Source organism: Thunnus albacares, chromosome 5 (genome assembly GCF_914725855.1).
Source record: "Thunnus albacares chromosome 5, fThuAlb1.1, whole genome shotgun sequence".
Taxonomy (NCBI): Eukaryota; Metazoa; Chordata; class Actinopteri; order Scombriformes; family Scombridae; genus Thunnus; species Thunnus albacares.
In genome coordinates, this window is record NC_058110.1 from 28,431,962 (window position 1) to 28,449,830 (window position 17,869).

The window sequence follows — 17,869 nt, forward strand, 5'->3', positions numbered from 1 at the left end:
ACAATAGTAACAAGTAAGATGTAACAGTAACATGCTGCTTACACACTGATGCTTCAGTATTAATAATCTAATGATGTCATATATAATAATATATCAGTCAGAGGGACCAAACCACTACTTTTACTGCAATACTTTAACTACATTTTGCTGCTGATACTTATGTACTTTTACTAAAGTAGGATTTGTCATGCAGGACTTTTACTTGTAATGGAGTATTTTTACATTGTTGTGTTGGTACTTTTACTTAAGTAAAGGTTCTGAATACGTCTTCCACCGCTGCACATTTCATATCATGTGCAATATTATTGCAATTATTTGTTTTTCACGGATTTCCATAAAGATGAGAACAGTTTACTGCCTTGAACTGATTAAACACCGCATTATGTGGTAGTTTTGTGGTGAACAGATATCTGTGACGGGTGTGTCCGAAAGTTCCCTTTGCAAACAGGGTGGGAATACGATGGTGCTTTTAGGTTTCCCTCATAAACTTCGTAAACATTAAGTTGAACACATTTAAGCGTTTGCATTTTGTTTAATCCTAAAAACAAACGGTTCCACAGTTGCGTAAAGAAGACATTAAACTAATGTGAGAAATGTCTGACACCAACTCTCAAACAAACAGAGAAACAGCAACCTAACAGTAACTTTTATGTAGTCGACAGAGGATCAAATTAGCCGTTTCCTAAAAGTTATCCTACAACCTTTCACCTAAAGATACAGAATTAAGGTTAACAATAGCTGCCGTCGTAAAATGACCCACAGGTTCCTATTTGTAGGCTATTTGTCGATTCGATTGGTTGCCTCTGATGGCTCAGGTGTTAAAACGTGCTATTTTCCGATGGGACTGAAGGCAGCATCAGTGGTGTGGTCCAGCGGGTTGCGGTTGGCTCAGGTCAGCACAGCGGCACGTCGTCACTCTACTGTCACGCACATCATTCACGCTGACACCAAACTTTTTTGATTAAAAAAAATAAAAAAGTCTTGCTCGTCTAGACAGAAAATAAGCCCTTTAATGTTTGAAAATGTCCGGAGACTCCTGGGCGCTCGCTGTCGACGTTCAAGAAGCAACAACTCCATCCATACAGGTGAGTTTTAGAGGTGACAAACGGCTCAAAAAGTAACTTCAAACACAACTAATCCGTCCCGTTAGCTAGCAGGCTGCTAGCTACATCTGCTGCTACCACCTAGCCGCGTTGCCGTCTGCCTCGGTAATGTTTCTACGCAGTTTGTTGCATCAGTCAGATTTAACCGCTAATAATGTATAAAACTGTATTTTTTCTGTTTAGTTTGACCTCTCAAAGAAACTGGAGCGAGTCCGTGGTCCGCGTAACGTGAAAGGAGACATAAATGGTAAACTAAATCAACCGTTTTTTCTCTTTTATTAACACTTCAGCTGAGGAATAAAACCGCTGACTAACGTGTGGTGGTGTTTGATCCTCTCTGGTGTGTGTGTGTGTTTTTTTTTTTCCTTCCTCCCACCTGTGCAGGAAACATTTTGCCGGAGAAAGCTGAAAATGGAAGCTGCAGAAAAGATGTGGACAAAGTGGATCTGGCCGAGCAGTCCCTGCTGAATAAACTGATCCGCCGGTCTTTGGTGAGGAACAGAAACCAGGTGGAGGTCCTGCAGCGGGACCCCACCTCTCCTCTGTACTCCGTGAAGACCTTTGAGGAGCTGAGACTGTGAGTCTGCAAGGAAAACCGTTATGAGAGTGACTGGGCTCTCAAACAAATGAGCACATGCATAGTCATTTATGTTTATTTTTCCTTCCTCAAACACTTGTTTTCTTGTTATTTTGACTTGATGATCAACAGGAAACCCGAGCTGCTGAAGGGTGTGTACGACATGGGTTTCAATAGACCATCCAAGATCCAGGAGAATGCTTTGCCCATGATGCTGGCACAGCCGTGAGTTCTTTTTTACTCTTCTGGAGTGGTGCAGGAAGACTTAATTGATTAATCAATTAGTGGACCAACTTAAAATTAACTGACAACAATTAGCCAGCTGGAAATCAATGTGGTAAGGACAAAGTAATTAATTATCTTTAGAAAACAACATTTAAAGATTGAGCCAGTTTCACTTGATGGCCAACAGGTTGAAACTGTGGAAAACTTTAAATCTACAGGTACAGTTTTTGATTTCCAGGTGAGTATATTTTCAAGACATGCTCACAGCGACTTCATCTTTTCAGGAGACTGAGCAGCCTCAGTGTTGGTCAGCAAATTTTAGAACTAGTTTACAAAACTTTTGGGGTTGATAGAGTTTTTAACTTCCCGCCTGACAAGATCACTTAAATTGTAGGTGTTAGAATAAACTTTCCAGGATTGTAGAGCTGCAATGATTAGTCATTTGGCTGAACATTAATAGGCAACTGTTTTGATAATCGAATAATCATCTTTGTAAGTTTTTAAGCAAAAATGCCAAACAAACTGATTCTATAATATATACAACATCATTAGATTATCAATACAGAAGCATCAGTGTTAGAGCAGCATGTTTCTGTTGTAGCTGCTGGAGGTGGAGCTAGTTTCAACTACTTTATATACAGTTAACTAGTTTAGTCCAGTGGTTCTCAACCTAGGGGTTTGGCCCTATTGGATTATTGGGAGAGGAAAGAAGAAAAAACAAAGGTCTGATAATATATATGACATCAGTTTTTGGACTTTTTCTCTAAATTTAGATTTTTGGTAAAATACTGGATCATTTGAACATTTATTGAAATGAAGCCATGTGAGAAGTTTAGACGGAGAAATCACTGTTGACTGTTGTTGACTTCCAGGTGAGTATATTTTCACAGCGACTTCATCTTCTCAGGAGACTCAGCAGCCTCAGTGTTAGTCAGCAAATTTTAGAACTAGTTCACAAAACCTTTTGGGTTGACAGTGTTAACTTTTCATCTTCCCACCTGGCATGATCACTTGTTTGTAGTAATTGTAGGTCTTAGAATAAACATTCCAGGAGTGTAGCGCTGCAAAGATTAGTTGATAAATTGATTAGTCATTCGACAGAGAATGAATCAGCAACTATTGTGATCTGTAAAACTATAACCTTCATTTTTCACAATTTTTCTCTCATTTCTGACACTTTGTAGGTAAAATGATTTAATTGATTAATTGAGAAAATAATTGTCAGATTAATTGATAATAAACGTTAGTTGCAGCCCTACACATTTGTCCTAACAGCCAGCAGAATAGTTGGCAAACCCTGAAAGTCCTCAATTCTCAACTCATTACAGAAAAGACGAGAAAAAAGTATCCTAGAAGATGGCTCTCATCCTCTGTTCAGTCAGTTTGAGCCTTTGTGTTCTGGGAGGCGCTATAGAGTGCTTCTAGCAACTAAAAATTTGTTTAACAAGTCCTTCATCCCAAGTGCCATCAGTATTCTGAACTCTGCAAAGTGACTGAGATGAGAGACGACACATGAACTGTTTTTTAATGTGTAATGTGGCTCATAGATGTAAGAATCATCTATGAACCATTTGATGACAAAGACCAAAGACAATTTTCCACCCAATAAAGATCTATTCCAACTGTTAAGTCATTAATTAAGGAAACATACCAAATATTTGCTGGTTCAAGTTTCTCAGATGTGAGGATGTGCTGCTCTTCCCCCTTTTTAATATAATGAAAAAATAAAATATTTGGTTTAGGACTGGTCTCTTGGACAAACAAAAGCAACTTAATGTCATCATCTTGGACTCTGGGAAATTTTGATGGATGTTTTAACAATTTTCTATAATTCAATTGATCAATTATTAATTTAAAAATCCATAGATTAATCTAATAAAAGTAATCTATTGTTGGGTTAAAGCACTCTTGAACCAGTAACCTCTTTTTGCTTATTGAAGGATTATTCTGTTTAGGTCCGAAAACAGCCATTATTACTCATCATTGAGCAATCTGTTGACTTTGTTTTTTCAATTAACCTTAAATGTTTATTATATTAAATGTCAGAAAATAGTGAAGTGTCCATCATAATTTCTCAGGCTCCAAGGTCTTCAAATTGCTAGTTTGATTGAACCAACAGTCTAAAACTCAAAGATATTTGATTTACAACAATATAAAAATGAAAGGCAGGAAATTCTCACAACTGAGAACCTGAAGCCAGAATGTTTGCGTTATAATTGTCTTATCTAATTCATTCAAATGCAGTTCAGTGCAGAATTTGGCTTAATGATAAAACTTTGTTCTTTTCTTTTTCTTTGTTGTTATTTTTATGCCACATTCTAATGACTAAGACTTAAAAACATAGTGCATTTTAAAAACATATCACACATCATATCAGTGTTTTTACTGTATCAATGTTAGTCTGGACAACTAATTGTAAGCTAGGTTTGAAACTATAACACACTATAAAAATAATGGAAAATAAGTAAATGTTGAAAGAAAATTGGCATGAAGTAAATGGTATGTAACAATTGTCCTTGTAATTTAATGCCAGAAACTCTCTAACAACACTAGTTATTAAAATCCTTCTTAAGTAAATTCTCTGACATTCTGGGAAATACACTCACTCACTTTCTAAAGGAGAGTTTGATGAGTGGATACCGCTCTCATATCTGTCTTTTGAATATGAGGCTGCAACCAGGAGATGCTCAGTGTAGCATAAAGACTGGAAACAAGGAGAAGCCGCTAACCTGGTTCTCTCAAAAGGTAGTAAAATCTGCTCACCAGTACCTCTGAAACTCACAAATGTACGCATTATATCTTATTTTAATCTGTACAAAAACCTAAGTATAAAAACAGTAATTCGCTGTTTTTATCCCTCTTCTCTAAAATCTAATTTAACATTAATCTGTTTTGATTAATTCAGTTTGTTTTTGATGTTTTCTTTGGTTCCAGACCTCAGAATCTGATCGCCCAGTCACAGTCTGGCACAGGTAAAACTGCTGCATTTTCTCTGGCCATGCTCAGCCATGTAAACACAGCCAACAAATGGACTCAGGTAAGCATAACATGTAATCTGCACCGCCAGCCAGGGTTCACAAATCTGTAGTCTGAAATGTTCTCACCCATAAAAACTGTTTGGTTCTTCCAGTGTCTTTGCATCTCGCCAACATACGAGCTCGCTCTGCAGATTGGTCAAGTAATCGAGCAAATGGGGAAATTTTATCCTGATGTGAAACTGGCGTATGCCATTCGGGGCAACAAAGGTAAGAACATTACCGTAATCGTAATGACACCTGATGGGATCGGTAGCAAAATGGTATTTCAAGTCATTTGGTTGCCGCTGTTGGCTGTATCACTCCATAAATTTCTGCTTTATGTTCAGTGGAGCGAGGCATCAAGTTGCAGGAGCAGATTATCATAGGAACACCAGGCACCGTCCTCGACTGGTGCACCAAGTACAAGCTCATTGACCCCAAGAAGATTACAATGTTTGTGCTGGATGAGGCTGATGTGATGATTGCTACGCAGGGTCATCGGGACCAGAGCATTCGTATCCATAGGTGGGCTCCTTTCAGATAAACCTACAAGCATCCACTGATGATGATGATGATGATGATAATAATAGAGGATGCATTTTCTTTGTCATGTCATTCAACAAGCTTCTCTTGTCCTCATTCTCTTCATACTGGTGCAGACTGCTGAATAAAGACTGTCAGATGCTCCTTTTCTCTGCAACCTTTGAGGAGTCTGTGTGGAAGTTTGCTGAGCAGGTGGTTCCCGACCCCAATATCATCAGGCTGAAGCGTGAAGAGGAGACACTGGACACCATCAAGCAGTTCTATGTGGTCTGCAAGGAGAAGGAGGACAAGTTCACAGCACTCTGTAATCTATACGGGAGCCTTACCATCGCACAGGCCATGATCTTCTGCCATGTGAGTCAGTTACTGTAGCCGTGCACAGCACACACGTCATTACAATGGTTGTTATTGTACTGTTGGACTCACCTGGTATCTCAACTATTAAATGAATTGCCTTGAAATTTGTTACAGACATTTGTTTTCCCCAGAAGATGAATCTTAATGACTGGTTAAATAGATCAAACCATTGTTGGTTTGGCTCTGCATATGAACATGTTAACAATAAGAAAAATACAGAAAATCACCAGTCATATACTTAAAGTGCATCCATTTCCCCAGCAGGGCTGCTATTAAATTCACAGGAAATGGAAAGCTTGGAGAAAGAGCACCTGCTTGGGATTTCACTGCAGGTTTTCATAGAGCGCCATTGTCCCTTCCTATCACCAGCTTTAAAAAGGCTGCAGCTCAGGAGAGAGAGAAATGATGTCATTCGCTCTCAGCAGAGGTGTCTTGACTAAATACCACCATCATTCACTGACATGACTAAATCTCAGAGGAATGCTACAGATACAATCAACTGTGCTGTAGTTGTGTAGTGTTAATATATTTGGCCTAAGCACCCACGTCAGCAGCCAAGGGATGACGATGGCAGTCGGTCAACCATTTTGGTCCAGACTGAAATATCTCAAAGTTTATTGGATGGATTGTTTTAAATTTTGCACAGGCATCCACAATCCTCAGAGGATTAGTAAATCGAAAGAATATTCACAATTATTTGATAATTGTTTGTCAGTTTTCAAGCAAAAATACCAAAGATTTGATGGTTCCAGGTTTTTAATGTGAGAATTTGCTGCCTTTCTTTGTCTTACATTATAGTAAGAATATTTTTGGGTTGTGCACTGTTTTTTGACAAAACATGTTTAATGATGTCACTTTTCGCTCTAGGATATTGTTATTGGCATTTTTCAGGGTTTTCTGATGGTTTTTATCCAGATCTAGATCTAGTGGGGTATCTCAACATCTTCCAGATGGATTGAAACAACATTTTGCTACAGACATACAAAGTCCCCAAATGCTAAATCCTACTGACTTTGGAGACTTAGTATGAGCTGTTCTGTTAGCTAATGTTTTTAAATGTTTTTCTCTCTGCAGACTCGCAAGATGGCTTCTTGGCTGACTGCACACCTGACCAAAGAGGGCCACCAGGTGGCGTTGTTGAGCGGGGAAATGACAGTGGAGCAGAGAGCTGCTGTCATCGAACGCTTCAGGCAAGGCAAGGAGAAGGTGCTTGTGACCACAAATGTGTGCTCCAGAGGTAAGAGAGACTTTAAAACCTTCACTTAATGTTTAGAGGTGAGTATTTATATCTCAACTCCCATTCATGGTTATGTTGATCACAGGTATTGACGTGGAGCAGGTGTCACTGGTGGTCAACTTCGACCTCCCCGTGGACATGGACGGGAACGCTGACAACGAGACTTACCTTCACCGGATCGGCCGCACCGGACGCTTCGGCAGAAGAGGATTTGCTGTCAATATGGTTGACAGCAAACACAGCATGGATATCATCAACCAGATTGAGATGCATTTCAGTATGTTCCTGTTTCTTCCAGTTTGATCATGTAATACATCAAATATTAGGATCCAAACATGATTTTTCTTCTCTCTCTCTCTCTCTTTCTCCAACAGACAGGAGAATCACTAAACTTGACACTGACAATCTTGAAGAAATGGAAAGCCTGATGACCTGAACGCTTTGTTTACATGCACTACCGAATACTGAAGCAGTTAGACGTGTTACCTCAAATGTGACTTGAGTTCTTTCAAGGGTTTATTGTTTGCATTATATTGTTTACAAAAGAGAGATGCATGCTAATGTTGACTATGCAGACTTCTTTCATAGCAGTAACTTTTTCACTTAAGATTTGATTTGTCCGACTTTTTGATTTATTTTTTTTGATCACTGAAGTCACCTTAAGCCTTAAGATGTGTCTCCCAGAGACAAAAAACTAACCACTAGCTGTTAAAACAGCATTTTGGAAGGGTGGTGCTAATACTAGAGTTTATGGTTTGCTGTGTCGTGTTTTTGATTATCTGAAGTGAATTACTAGTGTGTCTCATCTATAGATGTTTGCACGGCTTGATCAAGGTTGATTTCACATAAAATATCCATGAGTGACTTGAAGCATTTGAAGGTTTGAAAAATGCCTGTTTGAGCTTAGTGGTAGTTGACTTATTACTTTACTTATCATTTCATTTGATGCTTTATCAGACTGTGAATCCAGAGCTGTTGCTCAGTTTTTTTGTGTGGACAAAAAAATAAATATAACTATCAAATGTGAAACCTGTTCAGACAGTTTATTGCTGCTAAGATGCTGTTTTTTGCAGGACAGCTTTAGCTTGTCAATGGACAGGTTTTTGAACTTAACAGTGTGATTGTTTGTTTTAATAAACCTTCCAGAGTGAGCAGGTGTTTCGTGTCTCGTGTTTATGTTGAAAGACGTTTGATTAGTTTTGAAGTGTTATTTCCAGTCTTCATCACACGCGGAGCTCTTATCCATCCAGAAATAATTTTGTGAGTCAATTCAGTAGGGTACGATGTAACAGTTGAGTGCTTGCTATTTTCCTGTTTGATGTGCATTAGTCAGCTTCCTTTTCTCCTCTCTTTTGTGCTGCTTGTTGCTTCTATCTTGACGTATGACTCAACAGATGCCAAGCTAGAAAAGCACAGGATAAAGGCTAACTTTCGATGCACTCATGTTTTTACACACTTGAGAAGCAGGGCAGTAGTTCTAGTATAAAAATAGTCTGATGGATTCACCAGCTATTGACAACCTTGTAATGAGCAGCTGTGCCTCTGCACCCTAATGAAAGACTTTTATTTGGCATTTAAGAACATTAACTTTGAAGAAATGACGTGGAAAATGGCAAACAAACAGTTTGTGGCTGCATTTGTCAGCAGGCCTGGTGAAAATACAATAATCTGATTACACTTTGCTATTGAGTGCCAGCACCACTGCCAGTTTCACATACATAAACCAGACTTTTATGTCTAAATCAATATCTGACACCATATCCAAGTGCTTACTTTGTTATTTTGATTAAAATCTTGTGTAGTCTTACTGAAATAGAACATACATGTCATATTAAATGTCCTCATGCAGCTGTGGTTATATACAGACATACAGGTTACATTTTAATGCAGTTGTCTTGAGTATTATAGGGCTGCAACTAATAATTATTCGATTAGTTGTTTGGTCCATAGAATGTCAGAAAATGATGTCACCGTTTCCCAGAGTCCAAGCTGACGTACTCAAACATCATCTTTTGTCCCAAACAAAAGTCCACACCCCAAAAATATTCAGTTTACTATCACAGAAGACCAAATAAACCAGGAAATAATCGCATTTGAGAAGCTGAAATCAGAAAATTTAGACTTTTTTTCTTAAAAAATGGCTTAAAACAACTGATCGACTATCAAAATAGTTGCTGATTAATTTAATAGTTGGCAACCAATCGATTAATCGACTTATCATTGCAGCTCTAGTGTATTATGTGCAATAGTGCAGCAAAACAAGTTACCAAAATTAATTATTGAACCTATTTGTACTGAATTAGCTTTAGTCAATAAAAGTAACCAGAAGAGACAACCTTGTGTATACATAAATACCACCAGGCAGCCTAATTTCAACTGGAAAACAAGACTTTAAAGTTTTTTAGGCTCTCTCATGCTCCACCTCACTGTCAGTCTGAGAGATGCACAGCACTGATCTGTTCAAGATGCCACACTGGGCCAAAGTCATATCCATGTCTGTGAAGGTCCTGCGTGGCACGTCCATGGTCTCAATGGAAACCTCTCCATACCTGGTTCCATACCTGGCCTCTGCACTGGCTCTCACCATCCGCAGAGCGTCTGTGGGGTCAAAGTGCTGCTGAAACCTCCTCCCGCATGGTGCTCTGATAGCTAACAGCAAGTTGCCAGTGGTACCTGCAGAGGAGCTGTCTTCTTGTAATTCTCTGGTCGTTTTTGATTCTGGATCATGAGGCTGAGGCCCGTCAGCCCTCTTGTCCACCTCAGGGCTGCTGGTCTGGGTCACAGCCATGGATGAGGGGAGATCTGGTTCCTCATGCCTCTGCTGCAGGAGAGCATCATCAGACAGGTGGAGCTTTGACATCTTCTTGTCCAGGTTTCTCCCAGGACTCACCTCTGACCGCCTCCTCTCGATGGATGGAAGCACCTTGTATTTGTTTAAGGACTGCGGGGGGGCGGCAGGTGCTTGTTGCAGCATCTGCAGGACTTGATCCTGGCTCAGCTGGCTGGTCTGCCACATTATTGGCTGGGACTGGGAGCGGAGGTTTCTGTCCGGCCTGCTGTATCCAGACTCAGGCGGCCTCTGGATGCTGTCTGTGTCACTTGCATATAGAGTGTTGTTTACAGCGGGTCTGCTTCGCCCTTTGGAGGACTTTGGCCTTGTTAAATGCATTAGTGAGCAGCTGTTGAGCCTCTTTCTTGCGATTAGAGTTGAAGACAACAGTCAAGATTCACAGTTGTTTCTCGGCTTCAATCCTTCATGAAAGGAGCACAGAAAGTTACTACACAACACTAAGACAGTGTTAGAAGCTTATCATACAACATGGAAGTCTAAATACACACTACTGTCGCTAAATGAAAGGTTAAGACGTTAAAATGCCGTGTCTGCGCATTACTTTTGTGTCGCTTTCCATCCAGTTTCACGGCGTCAGCAGGAAGTGCCGCTCGTCAGCGTCAGCGCGGTTACCATGACAGCCTGGTTGCCTTGACGACGGCCTGTAGTTGAAGGCAGGGAGCCTCCTGCTGTTAGATGTACGCAACTGTATATAACCCAGGATACTTTCTTTCTAATCTCAAGTGAAATTTGTCAAGTCAAGTGTGCAAAAATAAAAAATAAATAAAAAAGGAGTGATTGAGTGATTGGGTGAGGGCATCTGGGGTTCCTAAAAGTTTTTATTTTCTGCTCTGTTCAGCTGATCAAGTGTAAGAATAAGAAATTAATTGAAAGCTGATTAATATCACCTCTACGTTACCGTGAGAGCAAATCATTTCTAGCAATGCTGGAGATTAATTGAATCTGCAGTTCCATAGATGTAGAGATTAATATGTGGATTTCAATCTTCATTGTCAGTTTATTTGGTCTTAATTAAAGGTTAGCTCTCACAGATTAAGCCAATTAAAAATGCAGGGTTTCAGACTTCAAGTTCAGTTTAAATTTGCTTAAATGTGGTCTGTAAATAAATGAGTTGAATCAATTTTCTTTAGATTGGACTCATTCCCTAACTAAATTTGGATCTCATCACTGAAATAAAAATAATTCAGCAATTGTAAATAAGATCTATAATGATTACGCTGCAGTAAATCTTGTTGATCTATTACTTTTTGTAGATGTGTGGACTTTTGATGATTTATTAAAAAAATAGATTCTTTAAAAAAAAGTATACACCTGCAGCTAGACGTAACTCTGATTTTTGGGTTATGAGTTCCCGGTGATGCCAAGCCCTCTTTAACAGCTCAAAAAATATACCTAACATTGCTTAATTACCTCTATAATTCAGGGCTTTTCCTATCTTTACTGTTTGTAAACCTGATTTTGAACTGGTATCCACCATAGAAAATGACACATTAGTTCTGTTTGTGGTGTCAGAAACCTGCTGAAGAACATGGTTATATACAGTTATAGCCAGTGGTGAACTGTGACTAAGCACATTTACTCAAGTACTGTACCTAAGTTTCAAGGCACTTTTATTTTACTTGAGTATTTCCATTTTATGCTACTTTATACTTCCACTCCACTACATTTTACAGGAAAACATTGTGTTTTTTACTCCACTACATTTATTTCACAGCTATAGTCACTTTTAAAGGCTCTTTTTCTGTTGATCAGTGTCAAACAATCCACATTAAATCCTCTCTGATTCGATGTTTTAAAACAAAACAAATTCCAAGTGAGGTGAATACAGTAGTCTATATACAGTATACTTACTTACTTTCAATACTTTAAGGACATTTTGCAACTAATATTTTTATAAATTTGCTTAAGTAGTATTGCAGTATTGCAGTATTTCATGCTGTTGTATTGCTACAAATTAAGTCTGTTTCTGTTATTGAGGTTTTGTAACAGTTTGTTCATTGTGAATAAGTAACAACTATGTTGGGTAATATACAGTACATTTCTTAGTCTGTGTAAGGCTTTTAGGGAACAAAAGGAACATATATTTGTTCATGCATGGTCCATATAGCATATATAACATGACATATTGTACAGTGTAAGAAAATGATCCATGGTTATTTTAATATTTTGCCACCTTCATAAAAAATGCGAGTTGTGACAAATGAAGAGTCACCACTTCAATACTTCTCTACATATTGGGTTTTAATAAAGCAAGAAGAAAATGGTAGATTTTGCAATTATTTTCACTTTTTCAAAATTGTTTTTATTTTTACAATGAGGGAGTAAATGTCAACAAAACACAAGGATTAAAATATTCAACAGTAATGTGCTGTGGACATTTGATGACCAAAGTAAGATTTGGGGGAATCACAAAACTCACAAACATCAGGACACGATCAGTTTTATTAGTTAAATTACCTCCTCATTTACGTTAGACAACAGGTAACAGGCCACTGGGCAAAATGTTTCTCAAATTAATCAATAATCAGTCGTAAAAAATAAATTTAACATCACACAAATTCACGACAATCAGGTGGACTTATTTTTTTTATTAAGCTCCACTGTTTATGTAGCCGACGATTTCAGTTTGAAGTAATATCATGTATATATACACACAATATATATATTACTGTAAAACAATACACCATTCGCTTCAAATAATGAATAACCCATTATCAATACATTTACTTTATTGTTATACATGGACATACCATATACCTCAAAACCATATACCATATCCTTAAATCATTAGCATTAGCTATAAATATAGCATGTTTTATCATTTATATGTAAATGAATAATTACATGGAGATCATACACAGTGGGGTTAACAATTCTGAGTCCACTACTAAGAACTATGTTTCATAATTTACCAAAAACAAAGACATTACTAAAGTGAGATTACATATTTTTACTACAAAAAATAATAAAATAAAATTAGTGAAAGTAAAATGTTCTCAGTATATTTCAGTTTGCTTTTGGTTTGTATAATTTTGGTATCATTTGGCATGTTTACACTTTTTTTTGTCGTTGTAGAAGTGGTTTGGAAACTGCTACTCTCTCATTAAGGCTGCAGTTTGCTAATTTGTATTTTAACTGTAGTTTTGTTTTTTTGTATTTTTACTTTAGTAACAAAATCATCTAATATTAGATAAGAGCAATTCCTACTGTGTTACAAGCGCATAAATGTGTTAATATCTGCGATCTTAAGAAACTTATAGAGTGCAAAAATATATTCCTTCATCATTTCATACGTGCATTTTTCTAATATATAAAAATCATAATCGGTAGCAATTCTACATAATGTGTTCCCTAATAAGAAGTTTCAACTTTGTCAAACAGAGGAACTTGATTTTTTGATAAATGGTGAAAACAAGCAGCTTTTAGCAGTGAGCAAAGACTTCTGGTCCCCACTGTTGTTCTTTCATCTATTAAAAAAAATCTACAGGATGAATTAAAAAGATCATTCACATGTGCCTCATAAAGAGTAAAGATAAACATCAAGCACTATAATTAACAGTAGTTTGATATTAAAAAGTGGGAATGCAGTAGGTATAGATTAATGTAAGTGAAATTATATTTGTGCACAACACTGTAGCGACAACACACAACCCTCAAATCACCAAACAGTAGTAGCAGCTAGCTTGACAGCCCGTCATCAGGAGCTTAATCATGTCATGTATGAAGTTGCAAATCACAGCACTTCTTCCTCTCTAAGGTAAGTCAAGCAGGTTATGTTGAGCGTAAAGTTCCTCTGTGATCTGATACACCTCAGAGACCAGAGGCAGAGCTTCCCCCAGCATGGCCACGACCTGCTCTGGCTGGCCTACGTTCATCACTTCAAAGAAAGCGAGGCGTCCAGGGAGCATGCAGAATGCCATACCCGCGGCTTTACGGACCACCCAAGGGTGGTGCTGGGAGAGGGACTCGTTGTAAGCCTCTGCGCACATGACAGAGGTCTTGCAGTTCTCGGTGCTGGTACGGAGGCGCTCCAAGAACAGCTCCAGCCACCTCAGTGCACGGTGGAGCCTCAGCAGAGTACGGCAGCCCGACTCTGGGTGGCTGCCTCTCTTGTTGAGGTCCACCAGTTCGTTCTCCAGCTCATATTTTACCATCGACTGGAAGGTGATATACTGGGACCCGTTCTCGCCATTCAGATAGTTGACCAGGATCTGGATCTTGTTGACAGCATCCTTAGAAATGAAGCCAAAGACGCTTCCCAAGCTGTTCAGAAACCTGTTGATGGGATAAAGGAGAACAGGCTGTTGATGTATCTATGATATCTGGTGGACTGTTACAGCTGAGTGTAGCACAATAAAGCTGCAATGATCAGTCGATTGATCAGTTAGTCGATCAACAGAAAATTAATCCGCAACTATTTTGATGAATAATCATTTTAGTCTTTTTTTTTTAAGCAAAATGTCAAAAATTAGCTGGTTGCAGCTTCTCAGATGTGATGATTTGATGCTTTTCTGTGTCATACATGATGGTAAACTGAATAACTTTCGATTATGGACTGTTGATCAGACAAAACAAGACATTTGAAGATGCCACCTCGGTGTCTCAGTAATTAAAATTTGCATTTTCACTATTTTCTGACAGATCTCAGATCAATTGATAATAATCATAAGTCGTAGCTCTAACTGAAAATCAGTGCCACTGTCTGCCTTCACTTTAAGTTAAGTTAAGTCTATTTATTTGACATGGACAAATAAATAGACTTAACATTGACATGGACATCACAATAGCATTGGAACTGCAACATACAATTATGCACAAGCACCAACGCTAAATTACAACACTTGTCCACAGGAAGGTTTTTTTTTTAAGTTAGAATATAAAATTTAAAATGTAAAGAAGAAAAGAAAGAAAGATTACAGGAAAAACAAAAATACATACATCAAAAATACAGGTGTGTCTATACAGGGGTGTGAGATGTGAGAACAATGTTGTTTCTCTTTTAGCCATGATTTAACACTTCTGCTTATTGTGTTGCATTTTCAACTCAGTGGTTTTACAGTTCCATAGTTTTGCTCCTTAAACAGAGAAAACTGATTCTCCAAATGAGGTTTTACACATTGCAATGTCACAGTTACCATTTGTTGAGGCTGGTACTTTACAAAAAAAGCATTGAATTCATTTGCAATTGTTGCATTATCAGAAATATGTTTGTTGTTTATTCTGAGCTCCTTTATTCTCTGATGCTTACGGGTGTTTGAGTTGGTTAAACTATTGATGTGCTTCCAGGGTTTGGAGCTACTCAATTAGCCTCTTCAATACGTTTTGAGAAGTAATTTGTCTTCAGCCTTCAGTTCAGAGACAACTATGTTTCTAAGCCCTGTGTAAATGAGATGATCAGTATCAGTCTTTGTGACTAGAAACCTTCTGAGGGCAAAGTCACATTTTTTCATTAAGTGCCAGATATCTTGACTAAACCCTGGAAGTGACGTCCTTTTAGTGCAGCTCTTCCATGTTTTTGTGTATCTGTCTATTAAACCATTAACTGCTGTCATAAAATGATCACAGCAAGTGTTTCTGTTAGTGTTTCCCAGTTCATTTGCATCAATTCTCTTTCAAAATCTGCTAATTTACATTTTGGAATCCCTGATTTTACAGTTTTCATTCTTGGTGTGATGAACCAGTCGTTTATTGGTCAGTTTTCTAACAGCCAATGTCATATTATGATCTGATAGGCCTCTTATTCTTTTTCTATCCTGCCTGTGAAAACAAGATCAACCAGTTTTACTTTTCCGTTATTCTTGTAGGTCAGGTCAGATCAGGGACCGGTTTCAGAAAGCAGGTTTGGTGAAAACTCTGAAAACTGAAAGTTTCTTAACCCTGAGAAGAGGGAAACTCTGGGTTTTCAGTTTCAGAAAGAGAACTAAATTAAACTCTGGGTCAGTTACCGCAGTAACTGACTGAATGCTGTTGAGCTGTGATACAAACAGATGTCTAAAAATTTAAAATATTCTGCATTTTAACCTCGACACCTTTTCAAGTACAAATCACCAAAAACATTATTACTGGATCAGATTGTGAGCTTACAGTCATGTCTCTAAGTCTTTGATCTATATATGATTTAAATCTTTTAACTATATTTTCCATCTACAGTTGCTGCTTCTTGTGTTTTGTCCATCAGATTAAAGCTGAACAAATATACTTAAAATGTAATGTAGCTGCAGCCTGATGCGCAGTCAGATTCCACTTTATCATCATTAAGGAAATGTAAGTCTGGTAAATCATGTATTAATGGACGACACTGAATAAAACTTTATTGTGTTAACTTATTGACACTTTTCAAGCTGACACAGGCTCTTTTTTTTAAGAAGATAAATGTGCAGCGTCCGCATACACATGCATTAATATCTCTACATCCACTGGATTAAAATGGAGACTCTGTCTGTTATTTACCTGTTGCCATAGTGACTCATTGTATCAGAGCTCCATTGATGCTTTTATTCATTCATTAAGCACGCGCTTAACTCAGAGTTGATTGAACTGATCTCTAATCAGCTGTTCTGAAACCAAATACTCAGAGTTTCCTAAGTTGTTGGTAATTGAATTTTGACATTATTGTTTCAGTTTCTGTTTAGCATCTTTATCCATCCAGTTAATATTGTTCCCCAAACAAAATACTTCCAGAAAAATTATTACATATTGTGAGGAGTCTTATCAGTTCATCATAAAAGCTGATATCGTGTGAAGGTGGGTTTTACAAAACAACAATATTAAAATTCATTTGGGGTGAAAGAGAAATATTCAGCCTCAGAGATCAAGATTGTTGGGTGTTTTTAGACTGAAGCAACTAGATGTTAAATTTAAATTTGTCATTCAGTTCCTTTGAATTTTGGGCTTTTTATTGTCACATGGTTTAATGTTTCAGTTTGTCCCACCCCTTTGTATTTGGTGAGGCGGAACTACATACTTTTCATAATCATGTGAGATTAAACTGACATGACCGAAGGCGTTTTAGGTTCGTTTCATGCAGGATTATAAAGCCCTAAAGCACTGGTACCCAACCTTTCTGGCTTATGACCCTTTATAGACACACAGTGCTGATTAGCCATCCCTTATAATAGGATGTGTATAAACTAGAGCTGCAACAATTAGTCAAATAATCCATTAAGTCTATCAACAGAAAACTATTTTGATAATACATTATTTTGAGCCTCTGAAATGAATATAATATAATAAAATGTGGAATAATATTTTCTGGTTTCTTTATATTTACGTTGTGGACAAAACATCACATTTGGGGTTTGGGAAACAGTGACTGACATTTTATAGACCAAACAACTAAACATTTAATCTAGAAAATAATCGACAGATTAATCAGTAATGAAAATAATCGATATTTGCAGCCTTATAGTGAATGTACAGTATAATCATGCTGTAAGTGCCTTGAAAATATCATCAGTTCACACACAAAAAAGAGTCATATATCCAACATATGCTAAAAGATATGCTCCTAAATAACTTACTTTATAAGTCCACGCCACCCAGCGACGTAGTGTTCAAGGTAGACTTCTTTATTTTCTGACAGACACAACTTGAAAGTGTCGAGCACCTCTTTCAAGCAGAATTTCTGGTCTTCTGAAGCCACAGTACCAGCCATGGTTTCTAATAGGAAGTGCTGTTGACAGAAACCAAGACACGATAAATTAATGAGAAAATGTTTTTAACGGCCGCCACCGAGCCTGAGATCTTAACAGATGTCCGTACTGATGTAAACAGTCTGATACGAAAAACGTTACCTGCGACAAAACTTAAAAGTGAAAGGAAAATTAAGCATTTCCTTCGGCTCCTTGAAACGACTGGTCGTACTCGTTCTAATCTGCTGCCACTGCGCAGGCGCAGACTCGCGCCGGGGAAACGCCGGAAATTGGCGACACTGCCTTCAAACTAAAAGCGTCGGTAATT

At 37.9% G+C, this 17,869-nt stretch overlaps 3 protein-coding genes across 3 annotated transcripts; 1 reads left to right on the forward strand and 2 right to left on the reverse strand.

Moving 5' to 3' along the window:
- Positions 1-853: 853 nt before the first annotated feature.
- Positions 854-9,184, forward strand: LOC122981700 (ATP-dependent RNA helicase DDX19B-like). The gene is made up of 11 exons (XM_044350375.1): positions 854-1,085; positions 1,287-1,350; positions 1,488-1,680; positions 1,813-1,905; positions 4,840-4,942; positions 5,036-5,150; positions 5,270-5,447; positions 5,582-5,819; positions 6,897-7,059; positions 7,145-7,336; positions 7,434-9,184. Exons 1-11 carry the CDS (start codon positions 1,023-1,025, stop codon positions 7,493-7,495), a joined length of 1,464 nt encoding a protein of 487 aa, XP_044206310.1. The 5' UTR covers positions 854-1,022; the 3' UTR covers positions 7,496-9,184.
- A 245-nt stretch (positions 9,185-9,429) lies between these two features.
- Positions 9,430-10,604, reverse strand: ubxn10 (UBX domain protein 10). Its single transcript, XM_044350380.1, has 2 exons — positions 10,452-10,604; positions 9,430-10,311 (listed from the first exon to the last, which is right to left on the reverse strand). Exon 2 carries the CDS (start codon positions 10,226-10,228, stop codon positions 9,461-9,463), a length of 768 nt encoding a protein of 255 aa, XP_044206315.1. The 5' UTR covers positions 10,229-10,311; positions 10,452-10,604; the 3' UTR covers positions 9,430-9,460.
- A 1,730-nt stretch (positions 10,605-12,334) lies between these two features.
- On the reverse strand, positions 12,335-17,821 carry LOC122981704 (ceramide-1-phosphate transfer protein). The gene is made up of 3 exons (XM_044350381.1): positions 17,704-17,821; positions 17,431-17,582; positions 12,335-14,185 (listed from the first exon to the last, which is right to left on the reverse strand). The coding sequence occupies exons 2-3, from the start codon at positions 17,562-17,564 to the stop codon at positions 13,663-13,665; spliced, it is 657 nt and encodes a 218-aa protein (XP_044206316.1). The 5' UTR covers positions 17,565-17,582; positions 17,704-17,821; the 3' UTR covers positions 12,335-13,662.
- Between the last annotated feature and the right edge of the window lie 48 nt (positions 17,822-17,869).

Excerpts from the sequence above, each read along its gene's own strand:
- LOC122981704 (XM_044350381.1), bottom strand. The coding sequence starts at position 17,564 with ATGGCTGGTACTGTGGCTTCAGAAGACCAGAAATTCTGCTTGAAAGAG. Across the intron at positions 14,186-17,430 it reads GGGTGGCGTGGACTTATAAA|GTTTCTGAACAGCTTGGGAA; the intron begins GTAAGTTATTTA and ends TCCCATCAACAG.
- LOC122981700 (XM_044350375.1), top strand. The coding sequence starts at position 1,023 with ATGTCCGGAGACTCCTGGGCGCTCGCTGTCGACGTTCAAGAAGCAACA. Across the intron at positions 1,086-1,286 it reads CAACAACTCCATCCATACAG|TTTGACCTCTCAAAGAAACT; the intron begins GTGAGTTTTAGA and ends TTTTCTGTTTAG. Across the intron at positions 5,448-5,581 it reads CAGAGCATTCGTATCCATAG|ACTGCTGAATAAAGACTGTC; the intron begins GTGGGCTCCTTT and ends ATACTGGTGCAG.
- ubxn10 (XM_044350380.1), bottom strand. The coding sequence starts at position 10,228 with ATGCATTTAACAAGGCCAAAGTCCTCCAAAGGGCGAAGCAGACCCGCT.